This window comes from Paramisgurnus dabryanus, chromosome 8, assembly GCF_030506205.2.
Source record: "Paramisgurnus dabryanus chromosome 8, PD_genome_1.1, whole genome shotgun sequence".
Classification (NCBI taxonomy): domain Eukaryota; kingdom Metazoa; phylum Chordata; class Actinopteri; order Cypriniformes; family Cobitidae; genus Paramisgurnus; species Paramisgurnus dabryanus.
In genome coordinates this window covers 44,575,629-44,593,093 of record NC_133344.1, presented here as the reverse complement: position 1 = coordinate 44,593,093, position 17,465 = coordinate 44,575,629, and the positions used below count along the sequence as shown (strand labels likewise).

Below are 17,465 nucleotides of genomic sequence, written 5' to 3'. Positions count from 1 at the left end.
TTAGAAACTTCCATTAATGGACATGGCACCCAACGCCAGTACGATGAAAGTGAGGACAACACGGATAATGAGCGGAATGTGAGCGAAAGTTTAGCCGAGGAATCTGACGAAGGTCTCCTTGTCAAACGGAAGTCCACAAGGATGACGGCGAAAGCTGCTGTCAGTAAAATTAAAAACATGAATCACAGCGATGCTGAGGAACAGGACGATCATCAAATACACCAATCAAGAAAGCAGGATGTCCGAAGTTCTGATGAGGATGAAATGCCCAGAGCTCAAAAGCATTCTCATCAAAACGGAGGGAAGGTGGAAATCAAGAGTTTAAAGAGGGGTAAATTACCATCAAAAAGCCAAGAACAAACTTCTGTCCTGAAACTTCAAGACATCCACAAGAAAACCTCAGCCATGGATGCATTAACTTCAACAACCCAGGACTCAGAGGAGCTCAGTGACGTTTCAGAAAAATGTAGAAAGCCTATTAAATCATGCGAAGATGATGACACGAATCGATGTGAGGATCGTAAGCGGAAAGGATCACTTAGAAACAAAAAGTCCACATCCAGTGCTTTGAGAAAGGAGGATGCAAGCTCGGCTGGTTCCAGTTCAGATACATCTGTTGTTCATAGAAAGAGGATTAAATCTGAGGAAGAAGAGGACCAGAATCAAAGCAATGATGCTGAGGAAAGGTCACTCAGAAACAGAAACCGTGTGACCAACATTCGGAAAAAAAAGCGGGATGCCAGCTCAGATGTTGTCAGTTCAGATGTTTCCAGTTCAGAGGAATCTGTTGCACAAAAGAAGAAACTCAAATCTGATGATGATGATGATGATGAGAGTCAAGATGATGAGGCAATGAGGTCAAACAAAAAGTGGGCATCTAGTGCTCCGAAGAAGAAGCCGGATGCAAGCTTAGATGTTTGTAGTTCAGAAAGCGAAGAGAAGGTGGTTAATAAAAGACCCAGGAAAAAGGAAAGCAGTTCCTCTAATGAATGGCAACAGAGTGATGAATCTGAGGAGGATCAGAAAACATACCCAAGGAGGAGGTCATGCCCTAAAGCTGCTTCTAAAAGAATTTCTCTCAGGGTTGTTCCCAAGAAAAACTATGTTATGGAGGACTCGGATGAAGATTTCAATTCCGAGGTGGAGATGCAGTCAAAGTGTGGAAGGAACAAGGAGCGGGTCAACAATAGTGCAAGAAAGCCACAAGGGGACTCCAAAAGAAAACGGGCCTTTACCACAGATTCTGAGCAGAGCAGTGATGAAAACGAGTGTATGGAACCTGAAAGAAAGAGCGTGAAAGCCTCCAAGCGCTTAAAGAAGGGCTCTAATGCTTCTGAAAGCGGCTCTGAAACTATGCGTACAACGGAAAACGGACGGTTACGCGGCAAACAGGAGCAACGATCAGAGGAGGACTCTCCCAAAACAACGCGCCAACGTCAGGTGCGCCACAACGCTAAACAGAGGGAAAGAGAGAGCTACAGGAGTCACCATGATGAAAGCAGCTCTGAGAGCGACGAGGAATCCGAGTCCGATAGCAGCTCAGATTCACAAAGCGGTCCAAAGACGAGGCTTCGAGGTCGAGAGCGAGAAAGCACACGCTTACGGAAATGTCAACGAGACGTTTCAGATGAGGAGAGCGACGAGTCGTATGGAAAACCTCAACGGGCTACACGCATCCGGACCAGAAACCGAGGCAAACGGACCGTAAATTACCAAGACAGCGAATGAAGGACCTTGCCCATGCAAGAGACACTAAGAGACCTTGAAGACACTTGATTGTGCCCAAATATAACTGGTAGTAGCACTGGAGTCCTCAATATACTGTGAATCAGTTTCATTCAGGGATATTTATATTTTCTATGAAAAAGCAACAGAAAAATGATTTATAAGATGTATTGATCCGCTGGTTCAGACCAGTCCCACTTTGTGATTCGGCCAACAGAAAAGACTGCGTAGAGGAGCGTTGTCTGCTTGGGTGCTATCCTGATATACCTCCCGGTTTAATTGAGCATATTTTGCTGGCTTGCACTAAAAGGCACACTGTAATGAGCTATTTTATACACTAGTTCTGCATTAGAAACTCAGGGGTCAGCGGTGTTTACCATTTTCTAAGACTTTTTTTGACTCTTAAGTTGTAGGATTCAGTGAGCATTTAAGTCTAACACACTTTACTAAAACTCTTGGACAGATGGACACACATTTTGTATTGTCACTGAGGGATTGTTGAGCCAAAATGTACAAAATATCTTCCTTTTTCCATGTTTACTGTTTCCATTGGTTTTGGTTGTAAGTTTTTCTTTTTCTTGACATGTTTCCAGAGGTATCAGAAAATCAGTTTGTAGCAAACAGTTGTATATTTAAACTTTTCTCGGTTAAGCATTACTTTCTTTTTTATATACTATTGAAATGCATTGCAATGCCATGTACTATGAATTGGTACCTATTTGCTAAGTACAGTAAATCAGTTTCGTACTTGCAGCAAAGTACTGTGATTTCTCATATTGGGAAGATGTTTTGGGTGATCTGTGTTGCAAACTTTCAGTATTAATTCCTTATCAAATGTAACTTATGGACAGCAATGAACTTTTGTACCTGGACTTTGAATTGTGCATCGCAATGTATGAAATGCAGTTGTCACTTGGCATTTTTGCTTAATGTCTTTTCATAAGAGCTTATTCTTTAATGCAGGTTTCAAAGAGGATGTTAAACTTGTTGGCCACTGAAGTGGGAGAGAAGTGACTTTCTATGAATAAAAAATACAGTTTCAGGTTGGAATTGATTTGTGCCTTTCACTCTCTTCAAGTTAGCTGCTTTTGTTTAAGAAAGGGCTGTATATATTTTTCTTTGGAATCTTCATTAGCAGCTGTTGATGTTTAATGAAAGGCAGATCTAGTTTTATATTGAGTGTCCATTTTGCGTGTCACAATTAAGGTGCTGTAAATAGACCACAAGTTTGAGTTTACTGGTTCTGGGGTCTTTTTAAAAGTAATATCTTGCCCAACTTTTCCATGTGTTTGCTTTTATTGTCAGGTTAATGCAATGAACAAAGGCACCTCGGTTGCAACTTAAGCCTGTTAAGTTTTATAGGACTTTTCTCATAGGCTGCATCTGAAGTGGCATTTTCTTACTTAAGGCTGTTATGATGTGGCATAAATACAATTTATGATTACAATTGCATTATTAATGCATACACCAATGTTTTTATTGAATATTAAATTCACCCGATTCGTTCATTTGGTTGACTTATTCAGCGAAAGAAGCAAGTGAATGGGAACATTTGAACTTTATTACTGCCATAATCAATTTACTGCACCATTATATGGTTGAAATGGTAAGAACAGTTTAGTATTATGTGGTAAAACATTCAAAATTTTTTATGAATGGGTCACTTAATCAGACCCTATTTGTTCAAAAACACAGATTCATTAAGGTAACACTGCTGTGTGGTATTTGGAAAGATGCACACCAGTTATGCTGTGGCAAACAAAGCGAAACTTAAAAATATAACCTCAAATATTACAATATTCAAAATATTGTTTACTAAACTGTTGTATAAATCCATATAACATTTGCAATTAAGAATCATTTGGGAAAACTATACTCGTGTTTCTGTGCTATTGCTTATAAGAAAAACTAATGTTTTACATTTAAAGCGCATCCAAATAGTCTTCATCATGCCATGAAAGTGCACTGTAGCAAGTAATATGTAATAACTGCACATCATGTTACTAGTATTACATTATTATTGTAATGAAATGTAATAAAATCTTGAGCTCATAATGTAATACTGATTACATTGAGTAATGTTATACATTTTAAACTCACAAAAAATATTGTCATAACTGTAATTGTAATAATGCAAACGTATTATTAATGGTGCTTGCATTTATGCAAAGCATTGTTATTATACATCATAGAAACATGGCGGTGGGCATGTTTCATTTAAGCCAATTCTCTCCCTAGCAACCGTTTAGCAAGACCAATATATCTGTATCAGAACATTGTAGAGACATGGTCTTGTTTCCTTCATGGCTTGGACTGTAATCAGTAGCAACCACCCCGGGTACCCTTGAATTTACAAGTCATTTTAACTTACAATTATTTATCTTGACTAGAGATGAGTTGTTATAACTTAATAAATATAAAATTAAGTTGACTGCAACTGCAACTTTGTCAAGATAATTAATAATTGTTTGCAGTGTGTGTGAAATGTAATGGTGAGATTGTGTGGATTTGGGTTAAGAAACTATTAATTATTAAGTTTGTGGAAATTCGTAACCAATCTGCAAAACCAAACACAGTCACACATGGCTTTAAATGTATGAGCTTGAATATGTGTTATAGTTAGTAGCTGGTATTACCTTATAAACTGCCACAGGTTTTTGTATGAGAAATGTATTACGTTTTAAACACACTATTACATTATTTGAAAATTGTTATTACATTGAAAAAATTTATTGCATTATGAGCTGAAGATTTTATAACGTTTTAAGAAAATTATTACATGATGAAAATTGTGTCACAATAATAGTGTAAAACTCCTAATAATGTGCAGTTATTACATTGTTATTACAGAGTTGTTACGTGCACATTTAATATGTTAAATCAACAGCCCTAAAATCTGTACAGTTTTTAAAATTTTGCTGACTCTGGCCCCTTATGTCCCAGAATGGTGGAAATGTTAAATAGTTCATATACATTAAGAATATATTGTGTCGTAAACATGTAACCTAATATTCATGAACAGGAAGATATAAATAAAACATCTTTCTTGTAGGAAAAAATAAGACGACTAAGACCTATAGACCTCACTTTGTGAACATTATCTTCTATTACAAATATTGTGTGACTACTAAATAAAGAAAAAGCACGACATCCCAACAAAATGGAAATGTGTGAAGTGAGTGAGGGCATTAAAATCAGGCATTATTAAATCAGCAATTACATGTATTTAATAATTCAAGAAAAGATTAAATTTTAACATTGACATTTCTTCAGTTATCAGATCCTGTGAAGCTTCTGTTGCCTCATTGTGGATTACACTGAAAGACATGCTACTTACTGCGTGATATAAACGTTGACCTCTTTCCCTTAAACTGTTTTTACATTGCATTACAAGTTTTACCATTCTTTGATCTCTTTTCAATATGATCTTATAAGAAAGAGGCACTGACTGAATGAGGATGAGGTTCACTCTACAAAGTTAATGTGATACAAAAGGTTTTTCACTGATGCCATAGAAGAGCCTTTTTTTGGTCTTTCTTACATTTGAGTAGTTCAAGAGACCTTATGTTCTTTGGATGCATCATGTAGCAACTTTATTTTAAGAGTGAACATTTTGCTTGATGGTTTACCATTTTTGGCAGTTGGTGAAAACTGTGTCATGTGTCCTGAACAAGCATGCCCTACGCTCTATTTCTTAAGCAATACACTCTTCTGCTTTGCTTACTTAACCTTGTAACATTTTAAAAATGATACAAATGCAGCCTTCATGGTCTTTTAATGCTGAAATCAGCCTTTTGGTGTTGTAACAGAATAGGATATATGTTTAGCTAGATGGCCAGTAAGGAGTTTATTTAGCAAAAAATAATAGCATTTTTCATACTTGATAAATATGATAATAATACATGAAACTACCACAGCTATGCCATCAAAATCAAATATTGCCGAGTGCCAGGTAATAAAGTTTCATTCAACACAGACAGTGTCAGGTGGTGCTCTTGTTTAATTAACATCTCATGTCATTCATAGACACGTTATATTGGGTACTCTAGTGACTTTAATGGCAGATATAATAAATATTTAATGAATTTATTTTAAATTAATATATTTTTAAAGCTAGAAAATTTGAACTTCAGTATCTTGACAGGTGATATTTTAACATGTTGATGATTGGACTGCATTAATGATAAAACCTAATGATCAAAGTTTGTGGTTTACACACCCGTGAGCTGATAATGAGAGCCACTTGTCTCATGGTGACAGAGATCAGATGAAGAAAGACACTTATCTTTTCTGTGCTAACTTATATTACTTATTACACCCTATACTTTTACAAGGGCTGAAAAGAGTCCCTCAATGTGCTGCACACATTACATGCCTAACTTTAAAATAGTGAAAATACATATTAAACTAAAACTTTTATTTCCAGGTTATTTATTTTGCAGTTATAACAATACGTGTAACATTTATTCTCTCAATTCATATGCGACCCTGGACCACAAAATCAGTCATAAGGGTCAATTTTTTAAGGATTGGACAAAACATGCCAAGATACAGCTGTTAAAAAAATGTATCTGAGGGTGCAAAAAATCTAAATATTGGAAAATCTGCTTTAAATTTGTCCAAATTAAGTCCTTAGCAACACATATTACTATGATAAATACAGTTTTATATATTTATGGTACATTTACATAAATATTTTCATGGAATATGATCTTTAATATCCTAAAGATTTTTGGCATCATTTTGACCCATACAATGGATTGTTAGCTACTGCTAAAAATGACCCCGTGCAATATATGACTGATTTTGTGGGTCAGGGTCATGAGAACATGCATAATAATTATACAAGAATTAAAACAGGTAATTACAATAGTTTAACATAAAGGCAGTATACTGGATCAGTATCTCAAATGAAATCTATTATCAGATTTCAAATGTATAGTTTTACAGTATAAATTGATATATCTCTCTCACAGAACACATTAATAGCTGACACAGGAACATTATCATTGTTGAAAGAGGAGGAGTTTCTAGAGAGCTCTTAACTCCTCCTCTTTTATTGAAGATAAAGGGTCTTATCAAAAGAACCAAGTCTACATTCAAAGATACACAGCTATAAAAGGCAGTGACTGACCTTATTCCCTGTCCACATCCTCCCTTTACACACACGTGCGCACACACGTACACCATCCCAGCTACACAATGCCAGCGGATTACAATGGAACGTGGGAGATGATCACCAATGACAACTTTGAAGATGTTATGAAGGCCATGGGTAAGTGATTTACTGCAAACTTTTGCATGAATTACATACCAGTAAAGGCTTACACAGCAGAGCAGAGACAAATCAGCTCTTGAACATTGATTTGGGTTTTATTGTTCTTACTGAAACTGAATGCAGTGTGAAGCACAAAGTGAGGAGTTTCCGCATCATGCAAGCATAACATTCAATCGTATATGACAGAGAGGCCATTTGGAACATTTGAATATCTATTTAATGTACCTATTTTAAGCTGTTGATAAGACTTAACACTGCACCTAAGTCACAAACACTTAACCTTGATTTAACTGGGTAAGAGGACTCATTTTGATTAAAAATCTCTACAAAAGTAATTTGACTGAGGCAGCAAATGCACAAACAGACATCTAAAAACAATATCATGAAAATGACCATAAAAGACTAATACATAAATATAAAAAGAGAAATAGAATTGAAATGTTTTTACTATAAAATAAAAAAAACTGCATGAACACAGTGCTTCTTCAAGGGTCAAAGTTCATGCCAGGTCACAGTATCTTATCATGAACTTTGATAAAGGTGAAAGATCAGTGAATCTGAACACATTAGTCACCTTTGTCCCTGTGTGTGCATGTGCGAGTTCATTTCTGTGAATCTATTGCATAATAGGGCTTTTATTAATTGTACTGTTACAACTGTGTTTCTTCCAATTTCTGTTGAAAGTTGTAATAACAAACATCTTGACCTACAGATATCGACTTTGCCACTCGTAAGATTGCGGTGCATCTCAAACAGACTAAGGTCATTGTGCAAAATGGAGACAAATTTGAGACCAAAACGCTCAGCACCTTCAGAAATTATGAGGTCAATTTCACTATTGGGGAAGAGTTTGAGGAGCACACAAAAGGACTGGACAATAGAGTTGTTAAGGCAAGTGTCCAAAATGTCTCAGTTTTCAATACTTTCATTCAATACAAATTTTATATGCATTATTACAGAATATCAGCAGTACCAACTGCGAAAACAATCAGCCCTCATATTGCATATGTATCACATCATTTTTTTCTTTCAATGTAATAGTCTGTGGATTGACACTGGACTGTTATAGTAATAGCGCTCAGAAAATATGCTCAGTGTTCATCACCTAGTGTGTACCATGATATAGAAAATTTACATTATTCATATACCATATTATATTATAAGGTATATAAAAAAGTTGTAAGCGAGTTAAAAATATGGTCTCTGTTTGTTTTCAGACCCTGGTGACATGGGATGGTGATAAATTGGTATGTGTACAAAAAGGGGAGAAAGAGAACCGTGGTTGGAAACAGTGGATTGAAGGAGATCTACTTTACCTGGTAAAGAATAGGCCTATATACAATACACTAATACATTAATACTCTATAGAGACAAAAAAAAAAAAGAATTGGGTTGCACTTTACACTACGTGCCCTTTACAGTGTGCTTAACCAAGAAAATAGTAGTAACTCCAACTACAAGTCCCCTGATAATTTGATCCCTTAAAACTCATCGTTGTGCACCAAAACAGCATATGTAAAAGTCTTTTCCTGTGATGATCATTTCTTCATGCCTTAAAATAGCTTGAATTGTAACTCTACACCCTTTCCTCACACATATAGACATATACTTTTTTACAGTCCATGATATATACATGGACACTTAAGGAATACTATATTTTTCTAAGAATATTTAAAAAAAGCTGAATAAATAGGTTTCCATTGCTGTATGGTTTGTTAACTAAAATCTTTAATCTGATGGTGCAAAAAATCAAAATATTGAGAAAAACACCGTTAAAGTCCTAAGCGACACATATAACTAATAATGAATATGGTTTTTATTTATTTACGGTAGGAAATTTACAAAATATCTTCATGGAACATGATCTTTACCTATTTTTTTTTTGCATAAAACACATTATTTTGAACCATGTATATTGGCTATTACTTCAAATATACCCATGCAACTTATGACTGGTTTAAAGGGATAGTTCACCCAAATATTCTGTCATAACTTTCTCATCCTCATGTTGTTCTAGAACTGTAGAAATGTCTTTTTTCTGATGAACACAAAAGAAGATATTTCGAGAAATGATGGTAAACAACAAACAGCCGATTGTAACCATTGAATTCCATCATATTTGTTTTTCCTATGGAAGTCAATGGTTACAATTAGCTGTTTGTTGTTTACCATACTGTCAACTGTGTGCTTACCATCATTTATTAAAATATCTCCTTTTGCGTTGATCAGAATAAAAATAAATATTTATATACGTGTTTAAAACAAAATGAGGATGAGTAAATGATGACAGAATTTTCATTTTTGGGTGAACTATCCCTTTATGTAAAATCTAGCTTTCCTTCTGCCGTAAAAATAGTCCCTGACTAAATGTGAACAGCAACATGCTAAAGGGGGTCGCACACTGGAAGCGCAGCTCAGCGTCATTCTAAAAAAATCGAACACATTGTTTTCTATGAGTATACGCACATCGGCGCCGACAGGTGGTGCCTATCCATAGCGCCCAGCTTTGACTCAGGAAGTTGCTGAAATCCCTGTTGCGCCACAGAGCACCACTCACATAGTTTAACATTAAAAAACATCATATTTGTCCCAAATCATTAACGATTAACATTGGCTGCTAACGTATATTTTGCATTTTGAAGTAGACGCTAACTGAATAAGCTTGCGCTATTTAATGCGGACTTCCGGTGTATGATACCTCCGAGTTGCGACTCGACGTGGCACTGCGCATCCGGTGTGTGACCCCCTTAAGGGTGATGGAACTAATGTCTAATAAAACGTATGTAATTCACAAGGTACTTTATAGTGATATCTTTAGTACATATCCAACAAAACATGGTAATATCATACTTTAGTATTTGTATTCCCGGAGATAGTTTTCCCATTTCATGTATCTCATTTCGCTATTTTGTTTTTTAATAAATGTTTCAGTTTATGTGTGTAATACAAAAATTTCTGTTTCTCTCAACATTTATTAGGATATCCACTGTCAGGACAAAGTCTGCCATCAAGTTTTCAAGAAGAAAAATTAACGCTTTTTAAATAACTGGATGATGTTGTGCTGTATATATTTGTTAACGCAATTTAAATAAACAGCTAAAACCAAACAAGTTCAACTGGAATTGTTTTTTGTTAAATGCAAATGTGGTTAAATCCATAAGAAAAACAAGCTAAGGTAAATATTTCATGAAGACACACGTAGCAGTAAGGGTCGTGTCACTAACTGACATCGTTGCCTGGGGTGTGTATGTGTGGGGCGGGTCTGACAAAAGAAGGTCCAGATTCTATTGGGGTAGGGGCGTGTTTGTTTAGGTGATTTCAAATGTCAACATTGCCTTTCAGAGATCATACACCCTGCCTTTAAAAGACAGAAGGTTGTGTTTAACAGTATATTTGCTTAAACAAATATTTCACGTTTACTTACCCTGTCACTAAGAAAATATTGCTAGGTTTGAGAAAATATTATAGAAAAATAAATGAAATAGATGAAAAATAATATGTTTGTAACTGTCGCAAAATGTCGCATAAAACAGCTAAATGTGAATATACAGACAGTGCCTTTTCCCACTAAACTTGTACGGTTGCAGAAATGCCTAAATTAACCCCATGATGTCAGACACTAATATGTAACTTAGTGCTGGAATATGACAAAAACATAATGCTAAACATTTTGTAAACATAACATGTAAATATAAACTGCCAAGTGACTATGGTTAATAACACTATAAACAATTAAGAGGCTAATTAATGACTGACAGTGACAATGTTTTGATGGTACCTTAAGCATGGTATTGCAATTAAACTTATATGTCATTTAAACCATGGGAAGGAAAATAAAAACGAAACTCTACTAAAAACAAATGTGTTTTTTCCCTATATTACCATTTTAAAGGTGCTACTGTGAAACTGTATTTACTGTAGGCGTAGATGAATAATATCCTCATTTATGTTTCCTCATTTTATGTAAACCTCACGCATGCAAAAGACAGCTTGAAAACAGGCCAATCTCAACATAGCAATTGTGACGTTACAGTCGTGATGTACGTATGCTACGCTCCAACATTAAATTAAGTACAATGTTGTTACAATGTTAAAAACAAAGTTGTGAGTGCTGAGTTAGCGCTATTTGCTAGCGTTTAAGCTAAAGTTCCACTATTGACGTTACAGTTACGTTTTGCAGGTACTCAAACATAAGGTCTGTTTACACACACACAGAGCTTCTGAAGGAGCAGCCAATTAACAGAGCTCAACATTATTATTTCAAATAAGGGAATAATAGACCATTTCATGGTTGTAAATGGACATGTAAAACAGTCTCTCTCAATTTTTGCACTTAACAAACCCGCAAGCCTTCTGTGTAGATATGAGAACAATTTAACAGATTATTTCAATGCATTCTTTAGCACCTTTAAGCTATTTTGGTGCATCTTGAGAAAGATTATACCCGTTAAGGTTGGTAAAAAAGTTTGAGAACAATGCACTATAAAATGTCAATGACTGAGAGGCACTTTGCCCTATACAGTAAAATCTGCATACTGATAATGAACGTGGTACTAAAAGGTCATTCTAAGGACATACAATACACTGTGTGCATAATTATTAGGCAAAATAATTTTTATCAGGATTTTTTTCAAACACATTTTACAAATTCCAAACCACATCAATCTTAATTACTGCCATTATATTTTGTATATAATCATTTATAAGTGATGTATTATTGTTAATGATGGCTGTGTATAAAAACACCTTATATTCAGGTGTGCATGATTATTATGCAGGTTTTCTTTTACAGGTAAAATGGGCCAAAAAGGTTTTAACACTGAAAATCATTATTAAATGTCCACAAGAAAGATTAAATATTGGATTACAAATCTTGATTGGGCCAGCAGAGTCACAAAAATAAATTTCCCGTCACTGTGAACATGTATGTTGATTGTCAGTTGAAACAGAACAAGTGATTGCTGTAACTGACCTAACACAAATTTCCTATATGCAAGTAATTAAGCAGGAAACAGGAATTGTATTTTTTATCAGTGGTTACGCACTACAATGAGTTTTACTAAGTCTGGAATTAAAGTCTGTTGTCTATGTTTGATACAGTAAAATGTGGAAAAAATAAGAAAAATAATTGTGATACATTTAAATAAAGAAACTGCAACATTTATACAAAGATTTATTTATTATGTACAAAATGAAAACACATTTCAAAGCAACATTTGGTACTATATATTGTTATATATACTTCCTTAAGTGATGGTTATTGCTTTTCAGTAAATGAGAAAAGATGAATGTGTTTAAGAGGTGCTCAGAGCTTTGGTCTGTTCATAGGTCTGCACTGCCAGTTCGATGAATCCAGCTCTATTTGACTGAAACTGGGCATAAATCTAAGACAAAGATAAAGACAAAGACAAAAATGCATCAGACAATGCTTACAAAAGTTTTTGCACATATACAAGCATACATTGCAATGTTTACCCATCTGGACATGTTTGCATTTTGTCTAATCTGAACAACTTTAACTGCTTCTAGAGCGTTTATCTATGGATCTTCAAAAGAACATTTTAAGAACATGGTGGTTACTAAAAAGCAACATAAAATTAAACTGTTTGCATGTAACTTGTCAACAAATATGATTGCAAGCACAATAAAGAAGAGATGAGGTTTTATTTCAGCAATGCTTCTAAAATTTTAAAGATCTCAGAAGCCAAAACCACTGCAATACTAAATGACACCTCTGTCAAAAATGGTGCACATAGTATATTATGTTCATAAAATACTTCTGCTCTATCCCGGCCTCAGGCCTTTCAGGAATACTGGTTTGTTGGCAGAATCTGTTAAAAAGTCAATTTTCGGCAAAGTCTGCATTTATTTGGATATTTACAGAATGTGAAAGAACAATGAAGACTAAAAGAGATGAAGAGGGATTAGGAAACAACACTCAACTCAAGTCCCTTGTGAGTACTTGGACTCAATTCAACCAGAATGTGGCATCCATATGCATCACAGCTCCCCCTAGTGTGAGCTTCAGTTTTTTTTTTTACATTTTGAATTATGACTTTCATCATTTGCAATGTTTTATACACCATAGCTAAAATATACCATGAACTTCATGTCCACTGTCATGTTTTCATTTACATCAACCTTCCTGTTTCAGAGGTTAAAGGGTCAGCGTTACACATGACGGAGGTGAGCCGAGTGTGCGCTACGCAGGAAGCGTGACTAAACGTCAGCCTCTTGCATTTTCACACTTCCTTTCAAAGACTTTTACACACTCTCTCACACACATACACATTCAATCCAGCCACTCGTGTCTCTCTCCATTACTGGTGGCAGACCAAAACTCAATTCTTTTCACCTTTCTTTACCCCATTCTCTCTAAATGACCTCCTCATGTGGGTCAAAAGTCCAAACATGACCTAATAAGAAGTGATGTATCCTTGGCCTGACCTCTTTTTACCGGTTTCTAGAGTTGCCAAAGGCACATAAGCTTAAAGTTCCCATTGAGCCCATGCATTTGTGTGTAAGGGTGCTGAGAAGGTATATAAATAAATAACCATTAAAACATTACCCACATTCACATTAATAATTTACACACTTTTGAATTCTGAATGCAGGTTTATTTGTTTAATTCTCTTAGAATGGCGGAAATTATGAATAAAAAACACAAAACGGGGGAAAATCACGAGATTACCATTAGTTTTCCATAAATTAGTACATGTGTTTGCGTCAACTATATTTTTGGTGTTTTTTATGGCACAAAATTTTATAGCATTACATGAGGTTTTGTTGAAATGTTAGGTGAGAATAAGAGATGTGAAAGCAAACTTTTAGCAATAACATGTATGCAGTTACCTTGAGAAGGTCCAGGTCAGTAGCCTGTTGTGTTTGAGCGTGAAGTGCAGATTCACTCTGAGGATGAATGAGATTAAACAGACGTACCAACCTCACTGCATCTTGCATTCTGTAAACACAACATCACAAATCAATCATAAGAAAATGACAAAAGTGAAACTTCTGTATCTCTGACCAAATTCTCTTCCTTATTTCACACAGCAAAAAATAAAATAGCCATATTAAAGATTACCAGACTTTAAAAATTTCTCCATTACTAGTTTACAGATATTATTTTATCATCTTTATAAAGAATATTTTGGAGACTTTCATTACATGGAACACAGTAGATTTGTTGAAGAATTTGGACACTGCTCTTTGTTTAATATTTGCGACCCTGTCTATGAAACAATTTAATAATGAGATTAGGAGCAACAAAGTTTGATTGAAGAAAGGTTTGGAAAAACATGATGAGAATGTCCCCAAAAGAATTTTCTGTATAAAGCAAGACCATCTCGGTGATTCACGTGAAATTAGACTTATGAGGTGTCATGAAACATTTTGATATAAAAGTAAATGCTATCAAAATGGTGATAATTGGTAAATGTAGATACAATAAAAAGGAATATAAATGTGTCCAAGAAAAATGTTCTCATCCTCCGCAACAATTTTCAATCATTGTTTTAGCCCTTAAGGAACTAACATTTTAAAAAAAATTGTTGAAAAGGACATAATTGACTTTGACACTCAATGGCTACCAGATAAACAGTTCTTATTTTTTCTCTCCAGATAAAAGTTAAAATTTTGTTTGTCATAGTACCTAGACAACTTTTTAGTTCTCATTATTGAAACATGAGTTTGTAAATGCATATTTTTAATGTAATATCATGTTGCAGTAAGGATCACAATGAACACCTAAAAAATGTTAATAATTCTATAGGATATATTTTTTAAATCCTCTAAAAAATAATGATTATAGTAAATTCAGACCGTAATCTTATATGTAGAAAAAAATTGCTTCAATGGCTTTTTAAAGAAAATCTGATGCTGGACACCTTTAAGTCTGGAGTTTGTGAGAATCACCCATTTGCATATGTTCTGTTTTAATAAATCTGTTGTATGGAGTCGTTTATCAATTCTACAAATGTATTGTGCCTGAATTTCTTTTCCACTCACAGGTCTCTCTGCAGCATGTCCACAAGAAGGTTATCAATCCGCTGGCCTTTGACCAGATGCCAGGTCAAACCACCAAAGAACCGCGTGGATCTTAGGAGATCATATTTGCCATGCTTTTCAATGTCCTCATAGGTCAATGTGTGCACCTTGGCACAGAAGACATAAAAACAATTAAGTTATACCCAGAAAATATAAAAGAAATATTTAAAATGTTGTAATTTACCCATTATTTCGATATAGAAAATTAACATATTTACAATATATTTTCTGTAATCATACCTAAATGATTTACATGTTGACGCATTTGATTTATTTTGAGATAAAATATGTTGGGTTTAGATTAAGTTTAAATATTAATCTATTTCTTCAACATTGATTCACAGAAAACATTCTTCAATTAAATCTAGGCATATATGCATTACTTTTATGTTGGCTATATGTCTGTTATATCAACATTTTGGATAATCTTTGGCATTTTATACAGAAACTGTATAGTTTTACAAAAAATTTATTTGTTTTGCTAAAATTCACATTTGTATTAATATGAAACTGTATCCCTCATTTTAAAAAATCGGATACATTTTTTGGCTGATCTATTCCTTGAATGTGTTAATAATTAGAGAGCGATCGCATCTATGCAGAGGGACTTTATGTTAATAAAAAAGGATGAATACAAACTTACCCGTATAAATTCTGCAGAGTCTGGCTCAAACTGTACAACACAGTAGTTTAGCACATCCTCGTGTCTATCCTGTTCAAAGACCACCTGCAAAAAAATACACTAGTTGTAGGACACATGTTTGCAAACCCACAAAGCATGTTGTCTTTTGGTAGTTTTCTAATTTACCTTGAGATTCTCTTCTTTAAAGATGGGCGGTGACGTGAGCTTGCGGCCCTCTTTGGGGAAATAAACTTGAATTATCCGGTCTCGTTCTTCCCATGATGCTTTTCTCAGTGTGCCACTAGATTCTCTCACAACAATAAAGCGTTCCTTTGAAGTGACAGTAAGAGAGAAAAAGACAATGACAATACAAACACAAAATCATTTCTTTCTGTGCTACACCACACAAGAAACAAGCAATGCTTGAATTAAAAACCTATTTAGAGACAAACAAAGCTGTCTTTCTTACTCGATGTGGGATGTTAAAGTTGATGTCCGTAAAAACATATTTCGCAGTATCCATGCCCTCCAATATCTGATCCTCGGACAGCACATCATTTATGGGTTTCCTCTCCGGCAATACTGGAGGCATCTTCAGCAACAGTTCAGCCTGCAATTCTGCTTTATGCACTGCCTATACATCCACCAAACACACAGACTGGTTTAAGCTGTAAAACTGTACACATCTGCCATCATCCCACAATAAAATATAATACCTCACCTCCTCTATCTCTGCATCTGTCATAAGTTTATATTTAGGCGGTGTTAGCAGCTGTTTTAGGGGCCGGAAGACTTTCTGCAGATCCAAACCTGAGATTTTGGTCAGAATATCTTGAACCTCTGGATCGGTGAACTTGGTTTGAGGGACATTAACTGAAGCTGAACACAGAAAAGCAACACAATCAATAAAACCATCAAGACAACGACAGTGATTGTCACATAATGCCATAGTGTAAAATTATTCAAGAATGCCATGGTAAATGTAAAAAAAAAGAAAATGCTACTCTGTTAGTCATTTACTCAAAATAGTCAACACTTCTGGACTAATAGATTCAAAGCTGGTATACTGACCTAAAAGCTTTTTTAACTATAATAAACATCACACAAGACATTAAACGTGATGCACAAGGTCAACGCAATATAATATATTATGCAACAGCAGATTTTGCATTTTGTTTGTCAGCTTACTGTTGTCTTGTGTTGAAACACACAGCGGTCGTCTAGCATTCCGCAAAAGCATTTGTGCATTTTGATCCATGACTTTAACGCAAGACCTAAGTACAGACCGCGTTACACCGAGCGCTGCCATGATGCAATGACGTCACCAGACATGGGTTTCAACTTTCACCTTTCACAGAACCGCAAGGAATGCTGGGAGACGTAGTACTTAGAAGGGACAGTATTATGACTAAATAAAGATTTAAATTCGTTATTCGTTAACATTTGCTAACATAAATGAACAATGACCATTATATTTTACACCATTCATTCATTTTTGTCATTGTTAGTTCATTATTATCTAATGTTAAAAAACAGCTTTCAATAAAAATGTACTTTGTTGAAATCAACATTTGCTAAGATTATTACTGTAAATTCTGTAAATTAATTCTTCATTGTTAGTTTATGCTCCCTGGTAAAAAAACTAAAACCACCTTACCATTTTTTTTGTGGTAATCATGCCCTTACGAAAATTAACCATGGTTTTATTGTGGTAAATGTGTAGTAACCATGTTTTTGGTGTATTGATTACTCTCACCGAAACCATGGTTTTACTACACCAGTGGTTCCCAAACT

At 35.0% G+C, this 17,465-nt stretch overlaps 3 protein-coding genes across 4 annotated transcripts in view; 2 read left to right on the top strand and 1 right to left on the bottom strand.

Annotated features, from left to right (window-relative positions):
- brwd1 (bromodomain and WD repeat domain containing 1) overlaps positions 1-2,779 on the top strand; it is a 32,152-nt gene extending 29,373 nt beyond the window's left edge. For both annotated transcript variants that reach the window (XM_065281890.1, XM_065281889.1), the window contains one exon: positions 5-2,779. In XM_065281890.1, the coding sequence (XP_065137962.1) occupies positions 5-1,728 (1,724 nt within the window). In that variant the 3' untranslated portion in view covers positions 1,729-2,779. The remainder of the gene's footprint in view (positions 1-4) is intronic.
- A 4,030-nt stretch (positions 2,780-6,809) lies between these two features.
- Positions 6,810-10,113, top strand: rbp2a (retinol binding protein 2a, cellular). The gene is made up of 4 exons (XM_065271196.2): positions 6,810-7,000; positions 7,716-7,894; positions 8,221-8,322; positions 9,982-10,113. The coding sequence occupies exons 1-4, from the start codon at positions 6,928-6,930 to the stop codon at positions 10,033-10,035; spliced, it is 408 nt and encodes a 135-aa protein (XP_065127268.1). The 5' UTR covers positions 6,810-6,927; the 3' UTR covers positions 10,036-10,113.
- A 2,073-nt stretch (positions 10,114-12,186) lies between these two features.
- Positions 12,187-17,000, bottom strand: mrps22 (mitochondrial ribosomal protein S22). Its single transcript, XM_065271208.2, has 8 exons — positions 16,860-17,000; positions 16,393-16,550; positions 16,141-16,305; positions 15,858-16,001; positions 15,693-15,776; positions 15,011-15,156; positions 13,856-13,964; positions 12,187-12,387 (listed from the first exon to the last, which is right to left on the bottom strand). The coding sequence occupies exons 1-8, from the start codon at positions 16,978-16,980 to the stop codon at positions 12,298-12,300; spliced, it is 1,017 nt and encodes a 338-aa protein (XP_065127280.2). The 5' UTR covers positions 16,981-17,000; the 3' UTR covers positions 12,187-12,297.
- Between the last annotated feature and the right edge of the window lie 465 nt (positions 17,001-17,465).

Bases quoted from the DNA above. Each gene is read 5' to 3' on its own strand.
- rbp2a (XM_065271196.2), top strand. From the start codon at position 6,928: ATGCCAGCGGATTACAATGGAACGTGGGAGATGATCACCAATGACAAC. The intron at 7,001-7,715 runs GTAAGTGATTTA...CTTGACCTACAG, and splicing joins AGATGTTATGAAGGCCATGG to ATATCGACTTTGCCACTCGT. The intron at 7,895-8,220 runs GCAAGTGTCCAA...GTTTGTTTTCAG, and splicing joins TGGACAATAGAGTTGTTAAG to ACCCTGGTGACATGGGATGG.
- mrps22 (XM_065271208.2), bottom strand. From the start codon at position 16,980: ATGGCAGCGCTCGGTGTAACGCGGTCTGTACTTAGGTCTTGCGTTAAA. The intron at 16,551-16,859 runs GTAAGCTGACAA...TTCTGTGTTCAG, and splicing joins TGTTTCAACACAAGACAACA to CTTCAGTTAATGTCCCTCAA. The intron at 13,965-15,010 runs GTGAGTGGAAAA...TTGTGTTTACAG, and splicing joins GACATGCTGCAGAGAGACCT to AATGCAAGATGCAGTGAGGT.